Below are 27,162 nucleotides of genomic sequence, written 5' to 3' on the forward strand. Positions count from 1 at the left end.
GCTTTATAAATGCAAATTGTTGTTCTTGTTGTCCTATATATTGGCTACTGAAATGTTGCACGACCTGCAACGTGCATTCTTTTCTCTCTATTCAAAGCGAACTAAAAATCACTGCATCAAGCCAGGCATAGCTTCAAACTAAGCAGAATAAACCAAAGCCAAATAATAAAGATAAACAGAAGGTTTATTTTATATAAAATACATAAATGAACAGTGTACAGCTTTTACAATGAGAATAGTCAATTTCATATACTCCTTGGTTATGGAAAAATAATAACGAGGTCATCTAACTATCTCTGAGCATCGGCTCACCTTTATGCCAAAGCTGTTCAGAGCTGTCTGACGCAGCTGGTTTTTAAAATGCAGGCAGCTCTCTAGTTTTGTGAGGGCAGAGCTCATTCTGTGGCTAAGAGAGAGCCTTCCCTCTTAAGTCTGAGCGATGAGAACTAGGCCTACTGAGCTGTCAATCGAAGTCCTCATCCTGATTGATGCACATGATCAGGGAAAGCTCATGCTGATTACCACCTACTGCCTTTCTTCAGCTGATAAATCAGTACTCTATGTTGAATATCACCCACAGCTAATAAGTCAGTACTCCTCCATGTTGAATATCACTTGCAGGAAGTACTAAAGATAACTAGGGCATAGAAGGTGCTCTGGCAGGGGAATATCAATGTCATTCACCACGAGTGGCACAGTACTGCCGCCACTGATCGAGTTGATCAGCAGAGGAGGACAAAGGGTTTAATTAGGAGGGGGGAAATAGAGTATGAGAGGAAGCTTGCTGGGAACATAAAAACTGACTGCAAAAGCTTCTATAGATATGTGAAGAGAAAAAGATTAGTGAAGACAAACATAGGTCCCTTGCAGTCAGAATCAGGTGAATTTATAATGGGGAACAAAGAAATGGCAGACCAATTGAACAAATACTTTGGTTCTGTATTCACTAAGAAATACACAAATAACGTTCCAGAAATATTAGGGGAGAGGGTCTAGCGAGGAGGAGGAACTGAAGGAAATCCTTATTAGTCAGAAAATTGTGTTAGCGAAATTGATGGGATTGAAGACTGATAAATCCCCAGGGCCTGATAGTCTGCATCCCAGAGTACTTCAGGAAGTGGCCCTAGAAACAGTGAATGCATTGGTGATCATTTTCCAACAGTCGATATCGATTCTGGGTCAGTTCCTATGGACTGGAGGGTAGGTAATTTTTTAAAAAAAGGAAGGAGCGAGAAAATGGGGAATTATAGACCGGTTAGCCTGACATCACTAGTGGGAAAAATGTTGGAATCAATTATTAAAGATGAAATAGCAGCGCATTTGGAAAGCAGTGACATGATCGGTCCAAGTCAGCATGGATTTATGAAAGGGAGATTATGCTTGACAAATCTTCTAGAATTTTTTGAGGATGTAACTAGTAGAGTGGACAAGGGAGAACCAGTGGATGTGTTGTGTTTGGACTTTCAAAAGGCTTTTGACAAGGTCCCACACAAGAGATTAGTGTGCAAAATTAAAGCACATGGTATTGAGGGTAATGTATTGATATGAATAGAGAACTGGTTGGCAGAGTCGGAATAAACGGGTCCTTTTCAGAATGGCAGGCAGTGACTAGTGGGATGCCGCAGGGCTCAGTGCTGGGACCCCAGCTGTTTACAATATATATCAATGATTTAAATGAAGGAATTGAGAGAAATATCTCCAAGTTTGCAGATGACACTAAGCTGGTGGCGGTGTGAGCTGTGAGGAGGATGCTAAGAGGCTGCAGGGTGACTTGGACAGGTTAGGTGAGTGGGCAAATGCATGGCAGATGCACTATAATGTGGATAAATGTGAGGTTATCCACTTTGGGGGTAAAAACATGAAGGCAGAATATAATCTGAATGGCGGCAGATTAGGAAAAGGGGAGGTGCAACGAGACCTGGGTGTCATGGTACATCAGTCATTGAAGGTTGGCATGTAGGTGCGGCAGGCGGTGAAGAAGGCAAATGGCATGTTGGCCTTCATAGCGAGGGGATTTGAGTATAGGAGCAGGGAGGTCTTGTTGCAGCTATACAAGGCCTTGGTGAGACCTCACCTGGAATATTGTGTTCAGTTTTGGTCTCCTAATCTGAGGAAGGACGTTCTTGCTATTGAGGGAATGTAGCGACCAGACTGATTCCCGGGATGGCAGGACTGACATATGAGGAGAGACTGGATCGTCTGGGCCTGTATTCACTGGAGTTTAGAAGGATGACAGGGGATCTCATAGAAACATATAAAATTCTGACGGGACTGGACAGGTTAGATGCAGGAAGAATGTTCCCGATGTTGGGGAAGTCCAGAACCAGGGGACATAGTCTAAGGATAAGGGGTAAGCCATTTAGGACTGAGATGAGGAGAAACTTCTTCACTCAGAGAATTTTTAACCTTGGAATTCTCTTCCGCAGAGAGTTGTTGATGTCAGTTCGTTAGATATATTCAAGAGGGAGTTGGATATGACCCTTACGGCTAAAGGGATCAAGGGGTATGGAGAGAAAGCAGGAAAGGGGTAGTGAGGTGAATGATCAGCCATGATCTTGAATGGTGGTGCAAGCTCAAAGGGCCGAATGAACTACTCCTGCACCTATTTTCTATGTTTCTATGTTCGAAAGGACATAGCTGTCAGACTGGGTTTGCGGCAGGTGGTGAGAGAACCAACACGAGGGAATAACCTACTTGACCTCATCCTCGCCAATCTACCTATAGCAGGTGCATCTGTCCATGACAACGTTGATAGGAGTGACCACCACTTAGTCCTTATGGAGACTAAGTCCCATCTTCATGCTGAGAACACCTGCCGTCATGTCATGTGGTTTTTATGCTTCATTAGTTTAAGGCTGCGTTATGTGAGGGGGTTGGAGAGAGGTTTGGTGGTCATTCAATTCTTTCTAAATCCGTTTATCTTGCCTGTTAATGTGTATTATGCGGAGTCTGAAATGGCAACAGTTGTCCTCAACAGTGATTGTTCCTTTGAGGCCCCAATGCTGACTCCCGAGTTCCCAATCACTCATTCCTGGACTCCATCCCCATCACTGCGCTCCCCCCCCCCCCCCCCGGATCCCGATCGCCTGATCACTTCTCTTCCCCCCCCCCCGCCCCCGATCCCGACTCACCCACCCCTCATTCCAAAGTTTAAGCCCTTAATCCTGGCAAACCCCCCCCCCCCCCCCGATCCCAAGTTTAAGGACATACCTAGAGCAGGGACCCAAACTTAGCAGAACGACCTTCTTCCACAATGCTATCTTCATGATGGTGAGGTCCAACGACCAATATCCAAGCTGGCTCGGATCTCACCATTTGTTGCGGGGGGGGCGGGTTGGGTGGGTGGGGGGGCGGAGAGAGATACTGTTGTATTGGGTTGTCGCCTAAAAGTGGGTGCTTCCGAATATAATGGGGCTGAAATTCAGGTCCGCCTGAAACGGGCCACACCGACCGCTTTGAAGTGTTTTCACAGCCGTGTCGGATGAGGTGACCTCTTTTGCGAAATTCAGCTCTTTGTCGTTTTTTTTCAGGCGGACTGGAAGTCGGTCATAATGGGGGTGGAAGTGGGGCGGCGAGCAGTAGATCGAACACAAGAGGGGTGGAAGTGGAGACGGGACAGAGTCTCCGCCGCTGTCAATCTTCAGTGGAGCGATGATGACGTCATGACGTGTGTGCATCACCAGGTCTCTCCCCTTCACTTAAAGAAGAGAGCGGCTGCGAGCTCTGCGAAAATTCTAGCTAGGTCCACCGGGCCACCAGGGAGGGTTTCAGCTGGGCCAGCGGCCTGGCACCCAAAAGGGGTGCATAATTGTCCGGCAGCTCTGGAAGTCGGCCGACAAAAAAAATTAAATGGCGGCAGAGGCAGTATGCCTTCCCCTTGAGGGGCCACTGCGCAGCCATGTCCCACACACTGAAAGCAAGATGCACTGCCAGAAAAAGCTGTCGGAGGCACCGCTCGGCGGCAATTGTGGATTTTTTGACGTGAATTTAGATAGAGGTGCGGGGTTCGGCGATGTGCCCTTTGATGACGCACTTAGGAGGGGTCGGCAGCTGTGGGGCGGAAGTGGGGACTGCCAGAAAAACTACCGTGGTGAATTTCGCTAGCGGTGGCCGTTGGACTCCGCCGTGTGGCCGCTGCTTTCTGGCGGTAAGAGACCTTTTCGGGAGGCTGAATTTCGGCCCCAACCCCTGCTGGCTTTCCAATGAGATGATAAACCGAGATGCCGCCTGCCCTTTCAGAAAGATCCCATGGCACTTTTTGAAGAGCAGTGACATCTCCCAATGTCCTGGCCAAGAATTATACCTCAATCCACAGCACCAACTGTAGATTATCTGGTCAATTTCTCATTGCTGTTGTGCGATCTTGCTGTGCACAAAGTGGCTGCTACATTCTCTACATTACAATAGCAACTGCACTTCAAAGGTATTTCATTAGCTGTAAAGCGCTTTGGTACCTAAGGTCGTGAAAGAACAATGCAAGTACTTTCTATCGTAGTATAGAGAAAAACATGAATCATTTTTGTAATAAATACCTATTAATGTAAACCACTAACTGTAGGACTCTTCTCGGAGGTAAATTATTATCATTATCCCTGCGAAGTCATATAGCGACAGTGTGGGAATCAGTTTGAGTCCTGGTGACGATCCTACATTGATGGAGTTCTGTATCAATTTTGTGTGCATGGCTCGAACGGAGCCATACTGGAGCGCACTAACCCTCAATTGAGCAACACAAGGCAATTGATCATTTCGTGAAAATTTAAACATGTTTGACAGCAAGACTGGCCATTGATAGGATACCAGAAGCAAGCCACATAATTCATTTTAATAGCTTTCTTCAAATAAAGTTTCAGATTTAAGCTATTGGAAAATGCATATTTTTTATTGTTTGAACAGCTCTGAGCTCAGCGAGACAAAAAGTAAGGGAGTAGTGGAGTCATTGTGTCACCTGTACTTTCTGTCATTTTTACTTGGATTGTTCACAAAGTGTATTTATGTTTGAGTACAAATACTGCATTTTGTCTACTGGTGCTGAACTATTACAGTTTGTTTTTTCCAAATTATATGAAAATAAGATGAATTTAAGAAGCTTTTTTGGAACTTAAGTTTCACAGGAAAACTTATCTTTTTACTTTAGGAAGAAATCTAGCTCTCGACAGCTATCAGATCCCCAGACTCTTCTCCATTCTTATAGATCCCCACTTTCCGCTGCTGAGCATTGCCAAATGTCAGGTTCCCCTTCAGTGTGCTGTCAAATCACGGGAGCCACCTCACTATTGAAACCCAAAGCCAAAGACTCCCTCCCCACTTTAGGCATCATACTCCTGCCACATGTAATCATAAGGATATTTAAGCAAACATTTCTGTCAAACTTAGATTTGATTGTCTGAAATTACATATTCATAAAGCTGCAAGAAATCTGGCTGAAAAGCAGATTTCTTAATTGTGATTCTATCATATGGAAATTTCTTTAAAACAAGAGTGTAAATTATTCGAATTGCTCAAAACACTTATGTAAAAATATTAGCCACTTTTTTCTTCAGCTTGACAACTATACCAAGAAAAAATACAATTTATAACATAACTAACATATAAAAACATTTAAAAATTGCAAAAAATAATTTATACATATAATTGTTCAACACCTGTCAGAAATGCATCTAACCTGACATATCCCAACCTGTTCCAAATGTAGTTCATGGTTCTTTTCCTTCTGAGTAAAATAAGTATTCACAGTGCAGAATTTGCTGTTTGTAAACACCTTTCCCTTACAGTTCAGAGGGAAACCAGGGACTGAGGTAATTACATTTATTTGGATTAAAAACTGCAAACAGTAGAATCCCTGAACTGAGCAACTTTTATCTACAGTAACTAATCTTTTCTGAAGCAAATCCAGATTTTTTTTTCCACAGCACTTGCTGTTTGTAAACCCAGCTTCCCCACTTTGCAAGTGATGCAAAAATAATAAAGTAAATCATTTTTTGGGTTGTAAAGACCATGACCAGGTACATCCACCTCTATATAATGAAGTTCTCATTCACATATAGGCTCTCTGTCCCTTCCTCTTTCTCACATACTGCTTTTTCTATCCTCTTTTTCGTCTTTCTCTTTTATTCTTCTTCTGTTTGTCTCGCTATCTCTGATTCTCAGTTTAAATGTATATCTGTGCGTGTCTCTGTTTCTATATTTGTCTTTTTTTCCCCCTCTGTTCCTCCCTTTCCCTCTGCCCCTCTGTGTGTCTCTTCATCTCTCTCCTGACTCCTGTCTTTGTCTCTGTCACATTGTTTTCTTCTTCCTTTTTCAGTCTGTCTGTGATTGTGACTGGTGCATTATTCCTCCTGGTCTTATACCACAGAACCATAGAGCTTCACAGCAAAGAAAGAGGCCAATCAACCCATCGAATCTGTGCTGGCTCTTTGCTGGAGTAATTCAAAACTAATCCCACTTTCCTGCTCTCTCTCTCTCTCTCTTCATAGCTTTAAGACATAATCTTAAAATGAGAGCTAGGGCATTTAGGAGGGAAATCAGAAAGCAGTTTTTCACACAAAGGATAGTTAGTATAAATCTGGAATTCTCTCCCCAAAAGGCTATGGATGGTGGGACAATTGGAGCTTTCAAGATGAAGATTGATATATTTTTGTTAGGTCAAGGGACATGGCGTGAAGGCAGGTAAATAGAGTTAAGGTACAGATCAACCATGATCTAATTGAATGGCAGAGCAGGCCCAAGGGGCTGAATGGCCTACTCCTGTTCCTTCGTCAGCACGGAAGGATTCAATTCTTCTCAATGTGCAGCTTGTTTGCAACCAACAGCACCACATCATACAAGTGAACGTTTGTTTTCCTGGAAGATGTTGCGATGCCTTCATTTTAAGGCAATCCACCATCCCAGCACTCAAAGGAAATCTCAGGGTCGATCTTGGGAAATCAAGTTTTTTCTCTTCAGTTAGGGCTCATGTGCAATAGTTCAGGGCTAAGCTCCATTCATGCACTCGAGTGATATTCAAGAACACTATTGTCACACTGAAGCCATGTTTCAGATTCCTGATTCAATCTAGGAATGTTCTGCAATATAGGTTAGGATCTCGAGGATTGTGGTTGTGTGCTGCATGCTGCATAACTTTTCTGTACAAAGGAACTTGATCATGTAGGCCCTCGTGGACAGCAAAGGGATTAGCAAGAGAGGCATTCGCAGAATCAAGAAGATGTGGAGGATAATATGTTGTCAGCTACAAAAGACACTCTGTCACTTATACAGGAGGCATTTTCTTGACTTCATTTATACCCACTGCAATAAACAGTATTGTTTGCATTATCCTTCTTCCCTCCACAAAGCTGCCATCATCGAGACCCATGCCTGTGCACAACAGCTCACCAAGCTCTCATTCATGTCACCTGATGAAAACTAACTTCAAACCTCTGCAAAAAATGTCTCTGCACACAAACAAACTTTACTGCTACCATTACTTTAATGAAAAACGCAAACTGCGTTTATGCCTGATGGTGCCGTCATGCTTTTCTTTGTGCCATTGTGAAGTATGAGCTTGTTACGGCAATTTAAAAAAATCCTGTCACAGTATATAAGAGGTTAAAAACAAACTTCATCTAGAGAAGAATGTTCTGGCTCATTCTGTTATATTTTGTTGTAATTATCGTTCACTTTGCCTGAAAAAGAAGTGTTCAAGAACTCAAGGTAATCATTTCAAATTGTACTGTTGTATTGGATTAACAGTTCCTTTTGAAATTAACAGACAGTTACTTAACAAAGCCATGATCACCGTTTTGAACGTATGTTGCAACCAGTGTTTTTCAAATCAAGAGTCTACCTGGAGCCTTTGAAGAGAATCATTTCTTTGGAGTAGGGTGACAAAATGCGACTGGTACATCTTGGGAAGATGTTCAAAATGCAGCCTCTGCCTTCAGCTAATCCTAAGCCTGTTAGCCCTTGTTCTAGCCTTGGTCAAAAATATCAAGTCCAAGGCCAGGCTTTTGAAAGTGTAAAACATTCATAAAACATTGCTGTTAAAACAATTACTCCCTCTCACCCTGGCAGGCCTTGATACAGCCCTGACCTTCACTCCCTTAAGTCCATGGGACGCAGACTTGATCGGATTTGGCAGACAATTGTTTAGCCATTCACCGCCAGATGTGACTGGACCACATAAAGCACTATCGGGTCCTGCTCTCGTCTGCCAAAATTGCTTACTATTCCAGAATCATTCTGGAATGTAAAATTAAAGCCCAGCTTCTATTCTCCACTGTTAGCATTCTTTTTAAACCCCTCTCCCCAGTCTCCACCCTCACCTCCGACAATCAGTGCGAAGAGCTCATGGACTTTTTTGTCTCTAAGATTGAGACCATCCGTTCGACCACCTCTGCCTCTTCCCTTCCTTCCCGTAGTCTACCGGGCCAAACTTCCTCTAAGGATCCCCCCTGCCCTAACCCAGTTTCTCTCCGATCTCGCCTCATGACCCTTTCCAAGCTCATCCTGACCCATTTCCTACTGCCTTGACCCTATTCCCACCAAAGTGCTGACTACCCAACTTCCTTTTCTGGCTCCCATGTTAGCTGACATTGTTAATGGTGCTCTCTCCTCAGGTACTATCCCCCTCTCCCTGAAATCTGCCATCATTCCTCCTCTCCTCAAAACAACAACCCTCAGTACCTCCCTCCTTGCAAACTACCGCCCCATCTCCAACTTCTCTCCCCTCTCCAAAATCCTTGAACATGTTGTAGTCTCCCAATTTTGGGCCCATCTTTTCCACAATTCCATGTTTGAATCCCTCCAATCCAGTGTCTGCGCCTGCCACGGTACCGAAACAACTCTCATCGAAGTCACAAATGACATCCTTTGTGACTGTGACAAAGGCAAACTATCCCTCCTCGTCCTGTTTGACTTGTCTGCAGCCTCTGTCACAGTTGACCACTCTATCTTTCTCCAACGCCTCTCCACCGTCGTCCATCTGGGTGGGACTGCACTCGCCTAGTCCCATTCTTATCTATCTAATCTAAGCCAGAGAATCATCTGCAATGCCTTCTCTTCCCGCACCCGTATCATTACCTCTGGTGTCCCCCAAGGATCTATCCTTAGCCCCCCTATTTCTCATCTACATGTTGCCCCTTGGTGACATCATCCGAAAACATGGCATCAGTTTCCACATGTACAGTGATGACACCCAGCTCTATCTCACTACCACTTCTCTCGACATCTCCACGGTCTCTAAATTATCAGACTGCTTGTCCAACATCCAGTTCTGGATGAGCAAAACTTTTCTCCAGTTCTCTAACCACTGACTCCATCCCTCTCCCCAACTTCTGTCTGAGGCTGAAGCGCACAAATCCTACAAATCCCCTGGGAGGACAGACGCACCAATATTAGCGCCCTCGACCAGGCCAACATCCCCAGCATTGAAGCACTGACAACACTTGATCAGCTCCACTGGGCAGGCCACTTAGTTCGCATGCCAGACACGAGACTCCCAAAGCAAGCGCTCCACTCGGAACTCCTTCACGGCAAACGAGCCAAAGGTGGACAGCGGAAACGTTACAAGGGCAACCTCAAAACCTCCCTGATAAAGTGCAACATCCCCACTGACCCCTGGGAGTCCCTGGCCAAAGACCGTCCTAAGTGGACGAAGTGCATCGGGGAAGGTGCTGAGCACCTCAAGTCTCATAGAAACATGGAAAATAGGTGCAACAGACCCCTTCGAGCCTGCACCACCATTCAATATGATCATGGTTGATCATGCACTTCAGTACCCCATTCCTGCTTTCTCTCCATACCCCTTGATCCCTTTAGCCGTAAGGGCCACATCTAACTCCCTTTTGAATATATCTAACAAACTGGCCTCAACAACTTTCTGTGGTAGAGAATTCCATATGGTCACAACTCTCTGAGTGAAGAAGTTTCTCCTCATCTCGGTCCTAAATGGCTTACCTCTTATCTTTAGACTGTGACCCCTGCTTCTGGACTTCCCCAACATCGAGAACATTCTTCCTGCATCTAACCTGTCCAATCCTGTCAGAATTTTATATGTTTCTATGAGATCCCCTCTCATTCTTCTAAATTCCATTTGAATATAAGCCTTGTCGATCCAGTCTTTCTTCATATGTCAGTTCTGCCATTCCGGGAATCAGTCTGGTGAACCTTCGCTGCACTCCCTCAATAGCAAGAATGTCCTTCCTCAGATTAGGAGACCAAAACTGTACACAATATTCAAGGTGTGGCCTCACCAAGGCCCTGTACAACTGTAGTAAGACCTCCCTGCTCCAATACTCAAATCCTCTCGCTATGAAGGCCAACGTGCCATTTGCCTTCTTCACTGCCTGCTGAACCTGTATGTCAACCTTCAATGACTGATGTACCATGACACCCAGGTCTCGTTGCACCTCCCCTTTTACTAATCTTTCACCATTCAGATAATAATCTGCCTTCCTGTTTTTACCACCAAAGTGGATAACCTCACATTTATCTACATTATACTACATCTGCCATGTATTTGCCCACTCACCTAAACTGTCCAAGTCACCCTGCAGCCTCTTAGTATCCTCCTCACAGCTCACACTTCCACCCAGCTTAGTGTCATCTGAAAACTTGGAGATATTACATTCAATTCCTTTGTCTAAATCATTAATGTATATTGTAAATAGCTGGGGTCCCAGCACTGAGGCTTGCGGTACCCCACTAGTCACTGCCTGCCGTTCTGAAAAGGACCCGTTTATTCCTACTCTTTGCTTCCTATCTGCCAACTAGTTCTCTATCTACGTCAGTACATTACCCCCAATACCATGTGCTTTAATTTTGCACACCAATCTCTTGTGTGGGACCTTGTCAAAATCCTTTTGAAAGTCTAAATACACCACATCCACAGGCTCCCCCTTGTCCACTCTACTAGTTACATCCTCAAAAAATTCTAGAAGATTTGTCTAGCATGATTTCCCTTTCATAAATCCATGCTGACTTGGACCGATCCTGTCACTGCTTTCCAAATGCGCTGCTATTACATCTTTAATAATTGATTCCAACATTTTTCCCACCACCGATGTCAGGTTGACCGGTCTATAATTCCCTGTTTTCTCTCTCCCTCCGTTTTTAAAAAGTGTGGTTACATTAGCTACCCTCCAATCCATAGGAACTGATCCAGAGTCCATAGAATGTTGGAAAATGACTACCAATGCATCCACTATTTAGAGGGCCACTTCCTTAAGTACTCTGGGATGTAGACTATCGGGCCCTGGGGATTTATCAGCCTTCAATCCCATCAATTTTCCTAACATAATTTGCTGACTAATAAGGATTTCCTTTAGTTCCTCCTTCTCGCTGGACCCTTGGTCCGCTAGTATTTCCAGAAGGTTATTTGTGTCTTCCTTAGTGAAGACAGAACCAAAGTATTTGTTCAGTTGGTCTGTCATTTCTTTGTTCCCCATTATAAATTCACCTGATTCTGACTGTAAGGGACCCACATTTGTCTTGACTAATCTTTTTCTCTTCATGTATCTGTAGAAGCTTTTGCAGTCAGTTTTTATGTTCCCTGCAAGCTTACTCTCATATTCTATTTTCCCTCTCCTAATTAAACCCTTTGTCCTCCTCTGTTGAATTCCAAATTTCTCCCAGTCCTCAGGTTTCCTCTTTTTTTTGGCCACCTTATATGCCTCTTCCTTAGATTTAACACTATCCCTAATTTCCCTTGTAAGCCACGGTTGAGCCACCTTCTTCGTTTTATTTTTACGCCAGTTCATCCATGTGATCTTTAAATGTCTGCTATTGCCTATCCGCCATCAATCCTTTAAGTATCATTCGCCAGTCTATCCTAGCCAATTCACATCTTATACCGTCAAAGTCACCTTTCTTTAAGTTCAGGACTCTTGTCTCTGAATTAACTGTATCACTCTCCATCTTAATGAAGAATTCTACCATATTATGGTCACTCTTCCCCTTCGCCGAGAGCATGCAGAAATCAAGCGCAGGCAGCGGAAAGAGCGTGCAGCATACCAATCCCATCCTCAACGACTATCTGTCCCACCTGTGACAGAGACTGTGGTTCTCGTATTGGACTGTACAGCCACCTAAGAACTCATGTTAAGAGTGGATTCTGAGGGACTGCCTATGATGATGATATGACACATATTTTGCAACCTTTGTGTCATATTTGACCCTGAAATGAGTTTTCGACCACATATCCGCAGCATAACCAAGACCGCCTATTTTCACCTCCATAACATTGCCCATCTCCACCCTTGCCTCAGCTCATCTACTGCTGAAGCCCTCATCCATGCCTTTGTTACCTCTACACTTGATTATTCCAATGTACTCCTGGCTGTAAATATCTGAGACCCAAGCACTGATCCTTGTGGCACCCCACTAGTTACAGCCTGCCAACCTACTCTCTGTTTTATGTTCGTTAACCAATCTTTTATCCATGCTAATGTATTACCCCTAATCCCATGAGCCTTTATTTTGTGGAACAACTTTTATGTGGCACTTTATCAAATGCCTTTTGGAAATCCAAATATACTACATCCGCTGGTTCCCCTTTACCTACCCTGCTAGTTACATCCTCAAAAAACTCTAATAAATTTGACAAGTCGATTTCCCTTTCATAATACCATGTTGACTCTGCCTAATCATATAATGATTTTCTAAGTGCCCTGTACCACTTCTTTAATAATGGATTCCAGCATTTTCCCATCGGAAGGATTATCAGGCACACGAACAGTCAGAAAGCCAGCACTATAAACTTTCCTTCCCTTGTCTGTTACCATCTCGATACCAGCCAATAGGGTGGCTAGTCCTATATGACAGGAGGGTTTCATGGGTTCTCTTCCCCCCCCTTCTCCACCCCCCCTTCTCCTCCCCCCCACTTCTCCTCCCCCACTTCTCCACCCTCCCTTCTCCACCCTCCCTTCTCCACCCCCCCTCTCCTCCCCCCACTTCTCCTCCCCCCACTTCTCCTTAAGATGAGAAGGAGCCACCCACCAGATGCAAGTATCCTGCTGGATGGCAACCCAGAATTCAGAAATGCAGCTCTAATCTCCACTCGCTGGGACTATCTGGAAGGGGGTTTGAACCCTGCACTTTCTGACTCAGAAGCAGGAATGCTGCAACCAAATCAAAGTATCGCCCCATTAATGAAGGTATTCAGATGTAAAAGTCAAATTTATAGTAAGTTATAATTATGTTATTGTAGTTTATTTTATATTTCTTATGTTAACCTTATTTTGGAGTTTACAAATTTCAGTTTCAGAGGACTAAATAGCCGACAATTATTTTTTAATTGTTTGTAATTTGATTCATCTCATTCTTTTTGTGGCAGGATCTCCTTATTGATTATTGAGGTTTTTCTAAGTCCTTAGTAGTTTCTCACTGATTGTTTTCTAGACTATTTTGTCGCTTTTCATTCATGTTTCCTACCGCTTCAATTCTGAATTGCTGCTGTTCTACTTTGAGCCAATGAACAAAGTGTGACAGGAAGTAAGTATTACATTTACAAGAAGTGGATGTTATTTGTTTTTAAGAAGAACATGCATTTATATAGTGCCTTTCATGTCCTCAGGATATCCCAAAGCACTTCACAGCCTTTAAGTGTAATCACTGTTGTAAAGTAGATAACTAATATGTATAGTTTCTATCAGCCCAAGTTTCGGGCTGCACCGTTTTTCACGCCACAAAGTGCGCCTAAACAAAACTCACCTATTCGCCGGCTCCCTGCAGGTCCTCTGGAGCTGGGTGCGGCGCAGCACGAGCTGTGGGGGGCGGAGCCAGGTCCCTGCGCTGAAAACAGTGCCGGGATCTGCACATGCGCGCTACAGTGGGCGCGCATGTGCAGTAGCTCCAGGCGCCCAAAACTGTGGGAGGAGCCCGAAGCACGCAGCCCCTAGCCCTGGCCGAATGGCATCACTGGGGCTGCGTGGATAAGGCTCACCTCCCACCCGACCTGACTTGACTCCCGCTCCCCGGACCCGACCCGACCCGACCCCCACTCTCCCCGCCCTGGTGACCCGACCTCCGCAACCCCCGCCCCCGGTGACCCAACCTCCGCTCCCCCTGCCCCGGCGACCCGACCTCCGCTCCCCCCCCTCCCCCTGGCGACCCAACCTCCGCGACTCTCTCTCTATCCCTCCCCCCCCCCCCCCCGGACCTCCGCGACTCTTACCCCCCCGCCCCCCCCCCTGCGACTCTTACCCCCCGCCCCCCCCCCCCGACCTCTGCGACTCCCCCCCCCCCCCCCCCCCCCGATCTCCGGGGCCCAAGACCCGACGCCACCTACCTGTAAATCCAGCCCGAAGTCTTGGGCCCGGCCGTTCAGCCTCCTTCTCTCCTTCCCTCCCCTCTCCTCTCTTCCCTCCCCTCTCCTCTCCTCTCCTTCCCCCCCTCCCCTCTCCTTCCCTCCCCTCTCCTTCCCTCCCCTCTCCTTCCCTCCCCTCTCCCTCCCTCCTCTCTCCTTCCCTCCCTCTCTCCTTCCCTCCCCCTCTTCTCCAACCCCCTTCTCCTCTTCTCCACCCCCCCTTCTCCACCCCCCCTTCTCCAACCCCCCTTCTCCACCCCCCCTTCTCCATCCCCCTTTCTCCACCCCCCCTTCTCCACCCCCCCTTCTCCACCCCCCCTTCTCCACCCCCCCTTCTCCTCCCCCACTTCTCCTCCCCCACTTCTCCTCCCCCACTTCTCCTCCCCCCTTCTCTTCCCCCCTTCTCTTCCCCCCTTCTCTTCCCCCCTTCTCTTCCCCCCCTTCTCCTCCCCCCTTCTCCTCCCCCTTCTCCTCCCCCCTTCTCCTCCCCCCTTCTCCTCCCCCCTTCTCCTTCCCCCTTCTCCTCCCCCCCCTTCTCTTCCCCCTTCTCCTCCCCCCCTTTTCCTCCCCCCCCTTTTCCTCCCCCCCTTCTCCACCCCCCCTTCTCCCCCCCTCATCCTCCCCCCTCCTCCTTCCCCCCTTCTCCTCCCCCCACTTCTCCTCCCCCCAATTCTCCCCCCCCCCTTTCTCCTCCCCTCCTTCTCCTTCCCCCCCCTTTCTCCTCCTCCTCCCCCTCCCCTCTCCTCTTCCCCTCCTCCCACCTCCCCCCACCCCCCATATACCTCCCTTATCCTTTCTCCCCCTCTCCCCCTCCTGTCAGAAACACAGACACTGACAGAGACACACTGGGGAGGCCATCCCAGCACACTGTTGGAGGACTCCCGGTGCTGCAGTCGGTAAGTGGAAAATGTTTTATTTATTGGTTTTTTAATTTTTTTAAATTTTTTTTTAATTGATTTACTGATGTATTTATCATTTATTATTGATGATGGCTCTTTATTTGTAAAACTGAAGTGTTTAATGTTTGTAAACTTCCCTTTAAACCCCCCCCCCCACCCATTCCCTACGCCTGATTTGTAACCTACACCTGATTTTCTAAGTGTCGACAAGGTTTTTCTGAGCATACAAAAATCTACACTTACTCCATTCTAAGTTAGTTTGGAGTATGTTTTCACTGCCTAAACTTTCAAAACGGGCGTAAGTGGCCGGACACGCCCCCTTTGAAAAAAAAAATCTGTTCCAAACTGAAACTGTTCTAACTGACAAGAACTGGAGCAAACTAAATGCCGAGAATTGCAATTTCTAAGATACTCCATTCTAAACCAGTTGCTCCAAAAAAACAGGAGCAACTCAGGCCGAAACTTGGCCCCCTTGATTCTATTGCTCTTCGAAAGAGCCAATGCAGACTCAATGGGCCAAATGTCTTCCTTCTGTGCTGTACTAGTCTATGATTCTCTCTCTCTCTTTCTTTCTTTCTTTCTTTCTTTCTCTCTCTCTCTCTCTCTCTCTCTCTCTCTCTCTCTCTCTCTCTCTCTCTCTCTCTCTCTCTCTCTCTCTCTCATTCATATTATATATATATATAATATATATTGTACACATATACACATAGCTGATTTCACAACAGTAATTCGGATTCTATATAAAATGTATAACTGAAATAAATTCTGCCTGCCCACTGTCCATTTCCAGTCATCTGATTGGTCTGTCGACCTCTAGTCCCCCACACCCTGCTCTGTAATCTGCTTATTACAGAAACTCCAGGCTGAGCCAAGAGTAATCAGAGTTTAGGTTGTGTATCCATCTAGCCCGGATTAGAGTTGCATCATGGACTTGATGCTCACTTCCTCGCAGCCCATTCACCTCTTTTCATATCATCTGCATGCTGCTATTGCTTTTCTTGCTAATCCCTTTGCTGCCGTGAGGGCCTCCATGCTCAAGTCCCTTTGTACAGCAAAGTTGTGCAGCATGCAGGAGAGGACACACTGGGAAGGAGATATCGAAAAAGAGTGAGAATATAGGTTAGGGTTTCAAGGATCGTGGTTGTGTTCTGTATGCATGCCACCCTCTATGGTGCACACACACATTCCTTAGCTGAGTTACTCAATTTGTATCTTTTAACAGCACAAACCAGTAGCCAAATTCTCGCTGAATGGTTGCATCTATTTAAAAAATGGCATAAGTTGGAACTAAATAAAGTAAACACAACAGGTTGAAATTTCCCCAGTGGTGGCAAAACTCATCTGCTCATGTTAGAAGAATTTCCAGGTGACCTTTCGCTGCATGACCCCCACCTCGGCCCTTTATCTCTTCCCCACCTCAACCCCATTATCCACCTTGGATCTGATGCATGTTGGCTGCCATTTTCCTGTGTAATCAACAGCTATTAATGACTACAGGTGTATTCTAGTACATTTAACCTGCATTTAATTTATTTTTAATTTTTTAATTCATCTTATGTTTATTTACAAACTGCTTTTTGAAGTTAGAATAGTTTTGTCACCGCCGAGAAAATTTCAATCTGTTATGTTTGCTTTATTTCATTCCAACTGTTTTTGTCACTTTTTAATAGAAGCAACTATTCAGCGTGAATTTGACTCTTGATTTATGCTGTTAAAAGATACAAATTGAGTTGATCTGTAAAACAATATGTGTGAGCGCTATAGAGAGTAGGAGGCATACAAAAGAGAGAGGAGGAACAAGGAAAGAGACATGGAGAAAGATTGAGAAAAACAATCAGCCAAGGAGAAAACAAGAGAAATAGAAACAGAAAATGCTGGAAATCTCAGCGGGTCACACAGCATCTGTGGAGAGAAACAGAGTTAATGTTTCAGGTCGATGACCCTTTGTCAGAACTGGCAAATATTCGAAAGAACAGATTCTTAAGGAGCACTAAAAGGGCAAGGGGATGAAAGAACAAAAGGGAAGGTCTGTGATAGGGTGGAAGACAGGAGAGATTTGATAGACAAAAGGGATGATGGGCCGACTTGAGATGGTAATGGCAGAAGTTAGAAAAAGATTAGTTTAGATAGGGTGCGAATGGCAGGATAATTACCAGCTGCCATGGGAAACATAGAGAGAGAAAAAATACATGAGCAAAATATGGGCAGAGGTTAAGGTCTGAAATTGTTGAACTCGATGTTGAGTCCAGAAGGCTGTAAAGTGCCTAAACGAAAGATGAGGTGCTGTTCCTCGAGCTTTTGTTGAGCTTCATTGGAATGGTGCAGGAGTCCGAGGACGGAGAGGTCAGAGTGGGAGTGGAGCGGAGAATTAAAGTGAGAGGCGACCGGAAGCTCAGGATCACGCTTACGGACTGAACGGAGATGTTCCGCAAAGCGGTCACCCAATCTGCGTTTGGTCTCCCCAATATAGAGGAGACACAATATACTAAATTGAAAGAAGTATAAGTAAATCGCTGTTTCATCTGGAAGGAGTATTCATCTGGAAAGAGTATTTGGGGCCCTGGACAGTGGGAAGGGAGGAGGTAAAAGGGCAGGTGTTGCATCTCCTGAGCTTGCATGGGATGGTGCCATGGGAAGAGGAGGGGGTGCTGGGGGTGACCATGGAATGGACCAGGGTGTCATAGAGGGAGCAGTCCCTTCGGAAGGCTGAGGGGATTGAGGGGAAGATGTGATTGGTGATGGGATCGCATTGGAGGTGGCGGAAATGGAGGAGGATGAGCCCGTTGAACGTGGAGGCTGGTGGGGTAAAAGGTGAGGGCAAGGGGAACCCTGTCGTGGTTCAGAGAAGGAGGGGAAGGGGTGAGAACAGAGTTGCGGGAAATAGAACGGACGCAGTCGAGGTCCATGTTAACCACGGCGGAGGGGAATCCTCGGTTGAGGAAAAGGGGAAGACATATCAGAGGCACTAGTGTGGAAGGTGGTGTCGTCAGAGCAGATGCGACGGAGACGGAGAAACTGGGAGAATGGAATGGAGTCCTTACAGGATGCAGGGTGGGTCTCAGTGGGCTTATAGTGAATGTTTGTTCATAGTCTATCTCCAGAAATGGAGACAGAGAAGTTGAAGAAGGGAATGGAGGGGTCCAATTAGAGCGACAATTCTGAAACTCCTGGCCAAATGGGACAGAGGGAAGATGGTGGAAAAAGAGCTCAGCATCGTGCCGAGCTCAAAATTCATTGAGGTGGGATCGTAAAGGGATGAAGCTCAGGCCTTTGCTGAGGGCCGATCATTTGGGGTCAGAGAGGGGAAGGTCGGAGGGGATGGTGAAATCACGGCAGGGTGTGAGATTGGAAGAAGGGATGTGATCAGAGGGAAGTGTAGGGAAAGAAGGTTCAGAAGGGGTGTTGGTGTCCAAGAGTTGTTGAAGCTCACGATCCTTGACATCTGAAAGGAAGGAAAAAAATGTTTTGTTAAATTGCTGGATGAGGCGAAGGATGAAATGGAACTGCGGACCAGGACAGCTTAGAGATAGCAGGACTTAACATCTCAACAATTTCAGACCTTAACCTCTGCCCATATTCTGCTCTTATGTATTTTTTCTCTCTGTGTGTTTTTCCTGGCAGCTGGTAATTATCCTGCCATTCACACGCTCTCTAAACTAATCTTTTTCTAACTTCTGCCATTACCATCTCAAGTTGGCCCATCATCCCCTTTGTCTCTCAAATCTCTCCTTCCACCCTATCACAGACCTTCCCTTTTGTTCTTTCCTCCCCTCCTCCTTTCAGTGTTCCTTAAGAATCTGTTCTTTCGAACATTCGCCAGTTCTGACGAAGGGTCAGTGACCTGAAACGTTAACTCTGTTTCTCTCCACAGATGCTGCTTGACCCGCTGAGATTTCCAGCAGTTTCTGTTTTTATTTCAGATTTCAGCATCCACGATATTTTGCTTTTGTATTGGAAAACATGAGGAAGTGTGTGAGGCAGTGGGAAGGAGGAACATGGTGTAAGACAAGATGAAAAACAGAAGGAGGCAACCAGAGTGAAAGAGAAGCAGTGTTACAGGAGAAGAAAGACACTTTACAAAAAATGTTCACAAGCAACATCACAGTGGATCAACTTGTTAACTATTATTGGGTAATTATGTCTTGGACTTTTAGAAGCTTTGTTCTCTAAGCTATAATCTTAATAACGTGTGTGCAAAGTGTTAAAAGATTATAAAAATGAATTGTTCTGCAATCCACAAGTAAACCAAACCTGACGTGTTAAAGCTGCTTTTTTATATGCATATAAAAAAATGACCTCTGGGAATAAGATCACTGATACAGTTTAATTTTATTACAGTGCTATAAAGATAACTGTACCACAAATGAAATTATTTCTGTAATACATGATGTTGCATAAGATCCTACAACTTTAAGTGGAGGCATGGTTCTATAGTTTGTGGATTCCATGCGATGATAACTGAACCACAGAGAACAGGAAAGCATATATATTTACAGCTAGAATGAATGATCCAACAGTTTTAAGCTGCAATAGGGGATGGAGAAAGGATTAATTGACTCTCAATATCTTCCTTTGTAACATAAAGCATGCTAGTATATTTATTATGACAACTGGTGGATAAAATTTAATTGTGAAACAACTAATTAACTGTGGCAATTAGTAATTCCAATTGATGTCCCATGGCATTGCTCATAAAGCAAAATTAAAAGTAAATTTGTGTCTCTCCTTTCTGTGTCTCTGCTTGTTTGCCACTTACTAATTCTTGTTTGCCTCCCATCTCTGTCTTTCTGTTTGTCTTCCACTCTTTCTTGTGTCCTTTTTCTTTGATATTTTCTTTCCCCCTCTGCCTCCTCTCTTCTACTGCTGCTCCTGGGGAAAGGTTCTTCTTGCAGAGTCCCGAAATAGCCCAGACACAGACAGTCTGATCCAAACTTGCCGAGACAACTAGATCTTCAGACGGATGGAACTGTGCGCACATCACGTAGTGATTGTGTCCAGTCAGTACACACACTCAGGTCCTTGACTGCCAGTTCCAAATGCATATGGTTTGGTCGTCTGAGGCACTGAGAATCCAGGGGTATTTGTGGTGGAAGAAAGTGGTACTTCCTCTGTATGCCTCTTATCCCTATTACTCTGTTTCTTTACTCTCTCAGTCACTTTCTCTTCTACAATATTTTTGTTCACTCATTGCATGCTGAGCCATTGCCTCCCAGCTCCTTCACCACAAGCCTGTTTTCTCCTATATTTTCATAATATTTGGCTCTTCTATTGTATTTGATGAATATAATTGTATAGATTATCAATTTGTTTATGCTGTTTAGTTTTTAATACTGACTGGTACAAAGCTTCAAATTCCATATCCAGTACAAAATCATTCTTTCTCGTGTGAGCTGCGAGGAGGATGCTATGAGGCTGCAGAGTGACTTGGATAGGTTAGGTGAGTGGGCAAATGCATGGCAGATGAAGTATAATGTGGATGAATGTGAGGTTATTCACTTTGGTGGTAAAAACAGAGAGACAGACTATTATCTGAATGGTGACAGATTAGGAGAAGGGGAGGTTCAACGAGACCTGGGTGTCATGGTACATCAGTCATTGAAGGTTGGCATGCAGGTACAGCAGGCGGTTAAGAAAGCAAATGGCATGTTGGGCTTCATAGCGAAGGGCTTTGAGTATAGGGGCAGGGAGGTGTTACTACAGTTGTACAGGGCCTTGGTGAGGCCACACCTGGAGTATTGTGTACAGTTTTGGTCTCCTAACTTGAGGAAGGACATTCTTGCTATTGAGGGAGTGCCGCGAAGGTTCACCAGACTGATTCCCGGGATGGCGGGACTGACATATCAAGAAAGACCGGATCAACTGGGCTTTTATTCACTGGAGTTCAGAAGAATGAGGGGGGATCTCATAGAAACGTTTAAAATTCTGACGGGTTTAGACAGGTTAGATGCAGGAAGAATGTTCCCAATGTTGGGGAAGTCCAGAACCAGGGGTCACAGTCTAAGGATAAGGGGTAAGCCATTTAGGACCGAGATGAGGAGAAACTTCTTTACCCAGAGAGTGGTGAACCTGTGGAATTCTCTACCACAGAAAGTTGTTGAGGCCAATTCACTAAATATATTCAAAAAGGAGTTCGATGTAGTCCTTACTACTAGGGGGATCAAGGGGTATGGCGAGAAAGCAGGAATGGGGTACTGAAGTTGCATGTTCAGCCATGAACTCATTGAATGGCGGTGCAGGCTAGAAGGGCCAAATGGCCTACTCCTGCACCTATTTTCTATGTTTCTATGTTTCTATAACAACTTTAGTCTTTTGTATCTAATACTTCAGGATTAAATACATATTGTGTGAGTTTCTGTCATAATTTCCAATTAAGGATAAGGAGAGAGATAATTCATTTTCTTAGGGTTGAAATCCTGTGGCTCATCCTCATCCACTTGACTGTACTCTTAAAAATGCAATGGTGCTCCTTGGTCTTCATTTCATTTCTTCCCCTGAGCACTCTAAAACCTTCTTGGTAGCAGGGGACTGAGCCTAAAACCTGTAATGTCCTTGTTATCAAAGATGGGAAGAAACATTGACGTTAAACGCTAGCACGTCTAGCTCAGGTCCCAGTTCAGTTGAACCCTGTCTGTGTTCAAGGCTGTTGAAGTGTTGACCAGAAAGAAGGTGAGATTTATAGTATCAGTATTCAAGAGAACAAGTTTCTTTTTGTTGTTTATGTACCTCATTACAGTAGGTGGTTGCTGGTCAATTTATTGTGAACTAACACTTTCAAAATAGCAGAGCTAAATGCACCATTCAAAGTTGAAGTCTATTTGTGTGAAGAGACATGTGTTTGGTTCCATATCCTTTGTACATGCCATCTTGTGGATGGAGGGTATTACTTGATTTATGTTCATTTCTTTTTTTGACTTTCAATTCCAAATGAAATACCTGAAACCTAAACCGAATGAGAGGGAAAATCAGTGAGAGGTTGATGAATACTTGTAACCCTTGCCATGTACAAAGGTTGTCGATGTAAGTTACCCTCCATATATGATTTTTACCAGTATGTTCTTTTTCCCAAAGTATGAATTCTCTTCATTGTGTACTCCCTGCTTTTTTGTCAACCTCCTCTGCTTCCCTTCCCTCAACTAGTGGGAGATCTATTGATTTATTTTTAATGGAAAGAACTATTAATAAGCAGGCACATACGTCCAATACTGGCCTATCTGCCTACTTAACCGGTTCTGCAATCCATGATATAATTTCTAAACTGCATTATTTATTCATAATGTGTACATTTTTATTACTGATTGGAGTTAGTGATGCTTTCATAATTGTACATAGATATCCAACGGGGGAGAAATTTGCATTGTTTGAGCCTCCCATTCGCAAAATTTTGCAGGATGTTAACAAAGGCGCAAACCGGTAGTGCCCCACTCCTGCTGGTATGGCGAAGGGAAGGTCACGGGCCACTGCGCCACGATGATAACATCATCACCGTGCACAGCGATCTGTTTTCGCCCCGCAGCGAAAATTCGGTAGCGCCCCGTGAGACTGCCGCAGGGAATGCCCACACCAGCTTCAGGGGCTGCGAACTGGCCAAAAATTAAAGGGGAGGTGCGGCACGCAGTTTTTGTAAAATGGCCGACTTACCAGTCACGGCCTTGCCTTGGCCAATTCGCAGGGTCCGTGCCGCGATGTTGCAGCCTGGCCCTCCGTTTCTGTGCCTTGCTTCTATGCCAGGCTGCTGCCATTCCACCCCACTCCCCGATGGTGAAGTCGTGGCCCCTTCTCCCCATTGTCGAGTTCGCAGCGTGCTCTCCCCTTTAACGGAAGGGGAGGACCCAGTGCATCCACTAGCGCTACGCAGCTCTTCGCTTCTGATCATTTTTGGTTATATGAGAATAGTAGCTGGCTCAAAGGATGTGGTTGATGGAGGCCAATCATTGCAGCCTCAGGACATTGTTGCAGGAATTCGTTGGGGAAGTGTCCTCAGTCAAACCATCCTCAGCTGCTTCATTAATGACCTTCCCTTCACCATAAGATCAGGAGTGGGGCTGTTCGCTGACTATTCTAAAGTATTCTATTTCATTTCACAGCTGCTCTAATAATGATGCAGCACATGCGAATGGACTGGTAACATTCACACCACATAATTGCCAGGTAATGACCATTTCCATCACCGAGTCCCCACCATCCACACCTTGGGTTTCACCGTTGAGCAGAAACATAGAAAATGGGTGCAGGAATAGGCCATTCGAGCCTGCACCACCATTCAATATGATCATGGCTGATCATTTTTGCAACTTTAGTATTCCGTTCCTGCTTTCCCTCCATACCCCTTGATCCCTTTAGCTGTAAGGGCCACATCTAACTCCCTTTTGAATATATCTAACGAACTGGCCTCAACAACTTTCTGTGGTAGAGAATTCCACAGGTTCACAATTCTATGAGTGAACAAGTTTCTCCTCATCTCGGTCCTAAATGGCTTACCCCTTACCCTTAGACTGTGACCCCTGGTTCTGGACTTCCCCAACATCGGGAATATTCTTCCTGCATCTAAACTGTTCAATCCCGTCAGAATTTTATATGTTTCTACGAGATCCCCTCTCATTCTTCTAAATTCCAGTGAATATAAGCCTAGTCGATCCAGTCTTTCTTCATATGTCAGCCCTGCCATCCTGGGAATCAGTCTGGTGAACCTTCGCTGCACTCCCTTAATAGCAAGAATGTCCTTCCTCAGATTAGGAGACCAAAACTGTACACAATATTCCAGGTGTGGCCTCACCAAGGCCCTGTACAACTGCAGTAAGACCTCCCTGCTCCTATACTCAAATCCCCTCGCTATGAAGGCCAGCCAATATGCTATTTGCCTTCTTCACTGCCTGCTGTACCTGCATGCCAACTTTCAATGACTGCTGTACCATGACACCCAGGTCTCGTTGCACCTCCCCTTTTTCTAATCTGTAACCATTCAGATAATATTCAGCCTTCCTGTTTTTGCCACCAAAGTGGATAACTTCACATTTATCTACATTATACTACATCTGCCATGCATTTGCCCACTCACCTAACCTGTCCACGTCATTCTGCAGCCTCTTAGCATCCTCCTCACAGCTCACACTGCCACCTAGCTTAGTGTCATCTGCAAACTTGGAGATATTATATTCAATTCCTTTGTCTAAATTATTAATGTATATTGTAAATAGCTGGAGTCCCAGCACTGAACCTTGCGGTGCCCCACTAGTCACTGCCTGCCATTCTGAAAAGGACCCGTTTATTCCTACTCTTTGCTTCCTGTCTGCCAACCAGTTCTCTATCTACATCAGTACATTACCCCCAATACCATGTGCTTTAATTTTGCACACTAATCTCTTGTGTGGGACCTTGTCAAAAGCCTTTTGAAAGTCCAAATACACCACATCCACTGGTTCTCCCTTGTCCACTCTAACAGTTACATCCTCAAAAAATTCTAGAAGATTTGTCTTGCATGATTTCCCTTTCATAAATCCATGCTGACTTGGATCGATCCTGTCACTGCTTTCCAAATGCGCTGCATCTTTAATAATTGATTCCAACATTTTCCCCACTACTGATGTCAGGCTAACTGGTCTATAATTCCCTGTTTTCTCTCCCTCCTTTTTAGCTACCTTCCAATCCATAGGAACTGATCCAGAGTCTATAGAATGTTGGAAAATGACCAATGCATCTACTATTTTTAGGGTCACTTCCTTAAGTATTCTGGGATGCAGATTATCAGGCCCTGGGGATTTATTGGCCTTCAGTCCAATTAATTTCCCCAACACAATTTCCTGAAGAAGCTTAACTGAACCAACTATGTCAGCAATTCAGGGCAGAGGCTGGGTGTTGAGTTCCTAACTTCCTGTCCCTGCAAAGCCTCTCTACCATCAACAATTGCCTTCAAAAGCTGATTGGAGTCAGTGATACTGACGTAATTGTACATAGAAACCCAAGGTTTCTTTATTTTTAAAATATTGGAGAAAAACACAGATAGTATATTATCAAAATGACCTGTATCTAGACATTCACACGTATGACAATATCACAAAAACTGTCCTGACAGTTCCTGCTATACCTTGCACTACTCCTGAACAAATCTTGAACATGAATTTTGTAAGGTAGTGACATTGTTATGCCACCAGCACACTGCAACTTTCAAAGCTTTTTTTCCTAATGATTTTACGGAGAAAAAGCATGATAAGATTGTAAATGTAATAATTTCATTTTGGTTTTGCTGCATAAAATTTCCTGACTATATAGCCCACGCAAATAAAAGCCAGATAACGTTATACCATAATATTTTTGATGCGCTTTCTCCTCATGTAATCAGTGGAAAAGAAAATGGAATCTTGTCAGTTATACTATAATGATGGAAGTGATTACGGATAACTAGTTTATCGATTATAAATGTTAGTCAACAGAAACGTAACTCAGAAAAGGGCAGCTGATCCTAGTCAGAAGATTATAGATTCTTCTCTGCACTTTTTATTTCAGAGTGACTATTTGCACTAGGTTTTTTGTGTCCTTCTACGCATGCATGCATTGAACTCCGCTCCCTTTTTGAGCTTGGGCCCTCGAATCAGTCGCTATGCGCAGTGCAATGTCCGAGGAAGTTGGAAGCGAGAGAGAGACAGCCACATGGAGTTGCTTCTAGCTGTTGGATTTTTTGGAACATTTTTGTGGCCTTCTGTGGGAGAGAAAACATCGGAGGTGTTAGGGAGAGAAAGAGAGAGACTGGGGGTGGGGGGAGCTGAGAGAGACTGCCGGGGGGGGGGCGCGGGAAAGAGAGCGAGAGAGAGGGGGTGGGGGTCGGGGGTGGAGGGAGCAAGAGAGAGAGGGTTGGGGTGGGGGAAGAGAGAGAGAGGGTTGGGTGGCGGAAGAGCGAGAAAGGGTGGATTGTGGGGAAGAGAGAGCGAGTGACGGAGGCGGGGGGAGAGAGACTAGGGGTGGAGGAAAGAGAGAGAGAGAGACTGGGGTGGGTAGAGAGGGAGAACCAGGTGGGGGGGAGAGGGAGAGAATCGGGGCGGGGGGAAAGAGAGAGATACTGGGGAGGGGGCTTAGAGAGAGAGAGACTGGGGAGGGAGACCGAGACTGGGGGTCAGAGAGGGGAAATAGGAACGTGGATTGGAAGGGAGAGCGGGTACTCGGGTAAGACGGATCACGTTCTTCAAACCCCCTTTACACCCACACCTGATTTCTCGGAAAGCTCGATGCATGTGTGACAAGGGACATCATTGGAATGGATGAAATCCGGAAGTGACGACACTGTCACTATTCACCTCATACCCAATAAACCTGTTAACACCCCGTGATCCACACACAATGCCCCAACAATGGCGGAGGTCAGGAACTTGGGCTGGGCCGAGTAAGGAACTTCGGCTGGGGGAGACATGACCTTGGGTTTGGTGGGCAAGAACTTGGGCTGGGGGAAGTCAGGAACTTGGGCTGGGGTTGTCTGGAACTTGTGCTGGGATGGAGGAGCTCTATCCTGTCTCGGGTCTGAAGTCAGAATGGCTCGAATTACACTTTGCAAAGTCACTCAGAACTTGGGTTGGGCGGTTCCAATTACACATTCCAGAGAAACTTCTGGGTGTGGCTTATCCTCCAAGGAGACCAATCAGCAATCAGGTCATGTGATCATGATCATCATCATCATAGGCAGTCCCTTGGGATCGAGGAAGACTTGCTTCCACTCTTAGCATGAGTTCTTAGGTAGCTGTACAGTCCAATATGAGAACCACAGTTTCTGTCACAGGTGGGACAGATAGTCGTTGAAGGAAAGGGTGGGCAGGGAACCTGGTTTGCCGCACACTCCTTCCGCTGCCTGCGCTTGATTTCTGCATGCTCTCGACGACGATACTCGAGGAGCTCAGCGCCCTCCCGAATGCACTTCCTCCACTTAGGGCGGTCTATGACCAAGGACTCCCAGGTGTCAGTGGGGCTGTCGCACTTTATCAGGGAGGCTTTGAGGGT

General features: G+C 45.3%; 1 protein-coding gene across 3 annotated transcripts in view; it reads left to right on the forward strand.

Moving 5' to 3' along the window:
* gpatch2 (G patch domain containing 2) overlaps positions 1-27,162 on the forward strand; it is a 360,444-nt gene that overhangs the window by 129,838 nt on the left and 203,444 nt on the right. The window contains exon 7 of one of the 3 annotated variants that reach the window (XM_070889443.1): positions 19,104-19,855. The exons of the other annotated variants lie outside the window; for them this stretch is intronic. Within the exon in view, the coding sequence (XP_070745544.1) occupies positions 19,104-19,187 (84 nt within the window). The 3' untranslated portion in view covers positions 19,188-19,855. Of the gene's footprint in view, positions 1-19,103; positions 19,856-27,162 lie in introns of those variants that run through there. 3 annotated transcript variants of the gene reach the window in all.

This window comes from Pristiophorus japonicus, chromosome 9 (assembly GCF_044704955.1).
Source record: "Pristiophorus japonicus isolate sPriJap1 chromosome 9, sPriJap1.hap1, whole genome shotgun sequence".
Taxonomy (NCBI): domain Eukaryota; kingdom Metazoa; phylum Chordata; class Chondrichthyes; family Pristiophoridae; genus Pristiophorus; species Pristiophorus japonicus.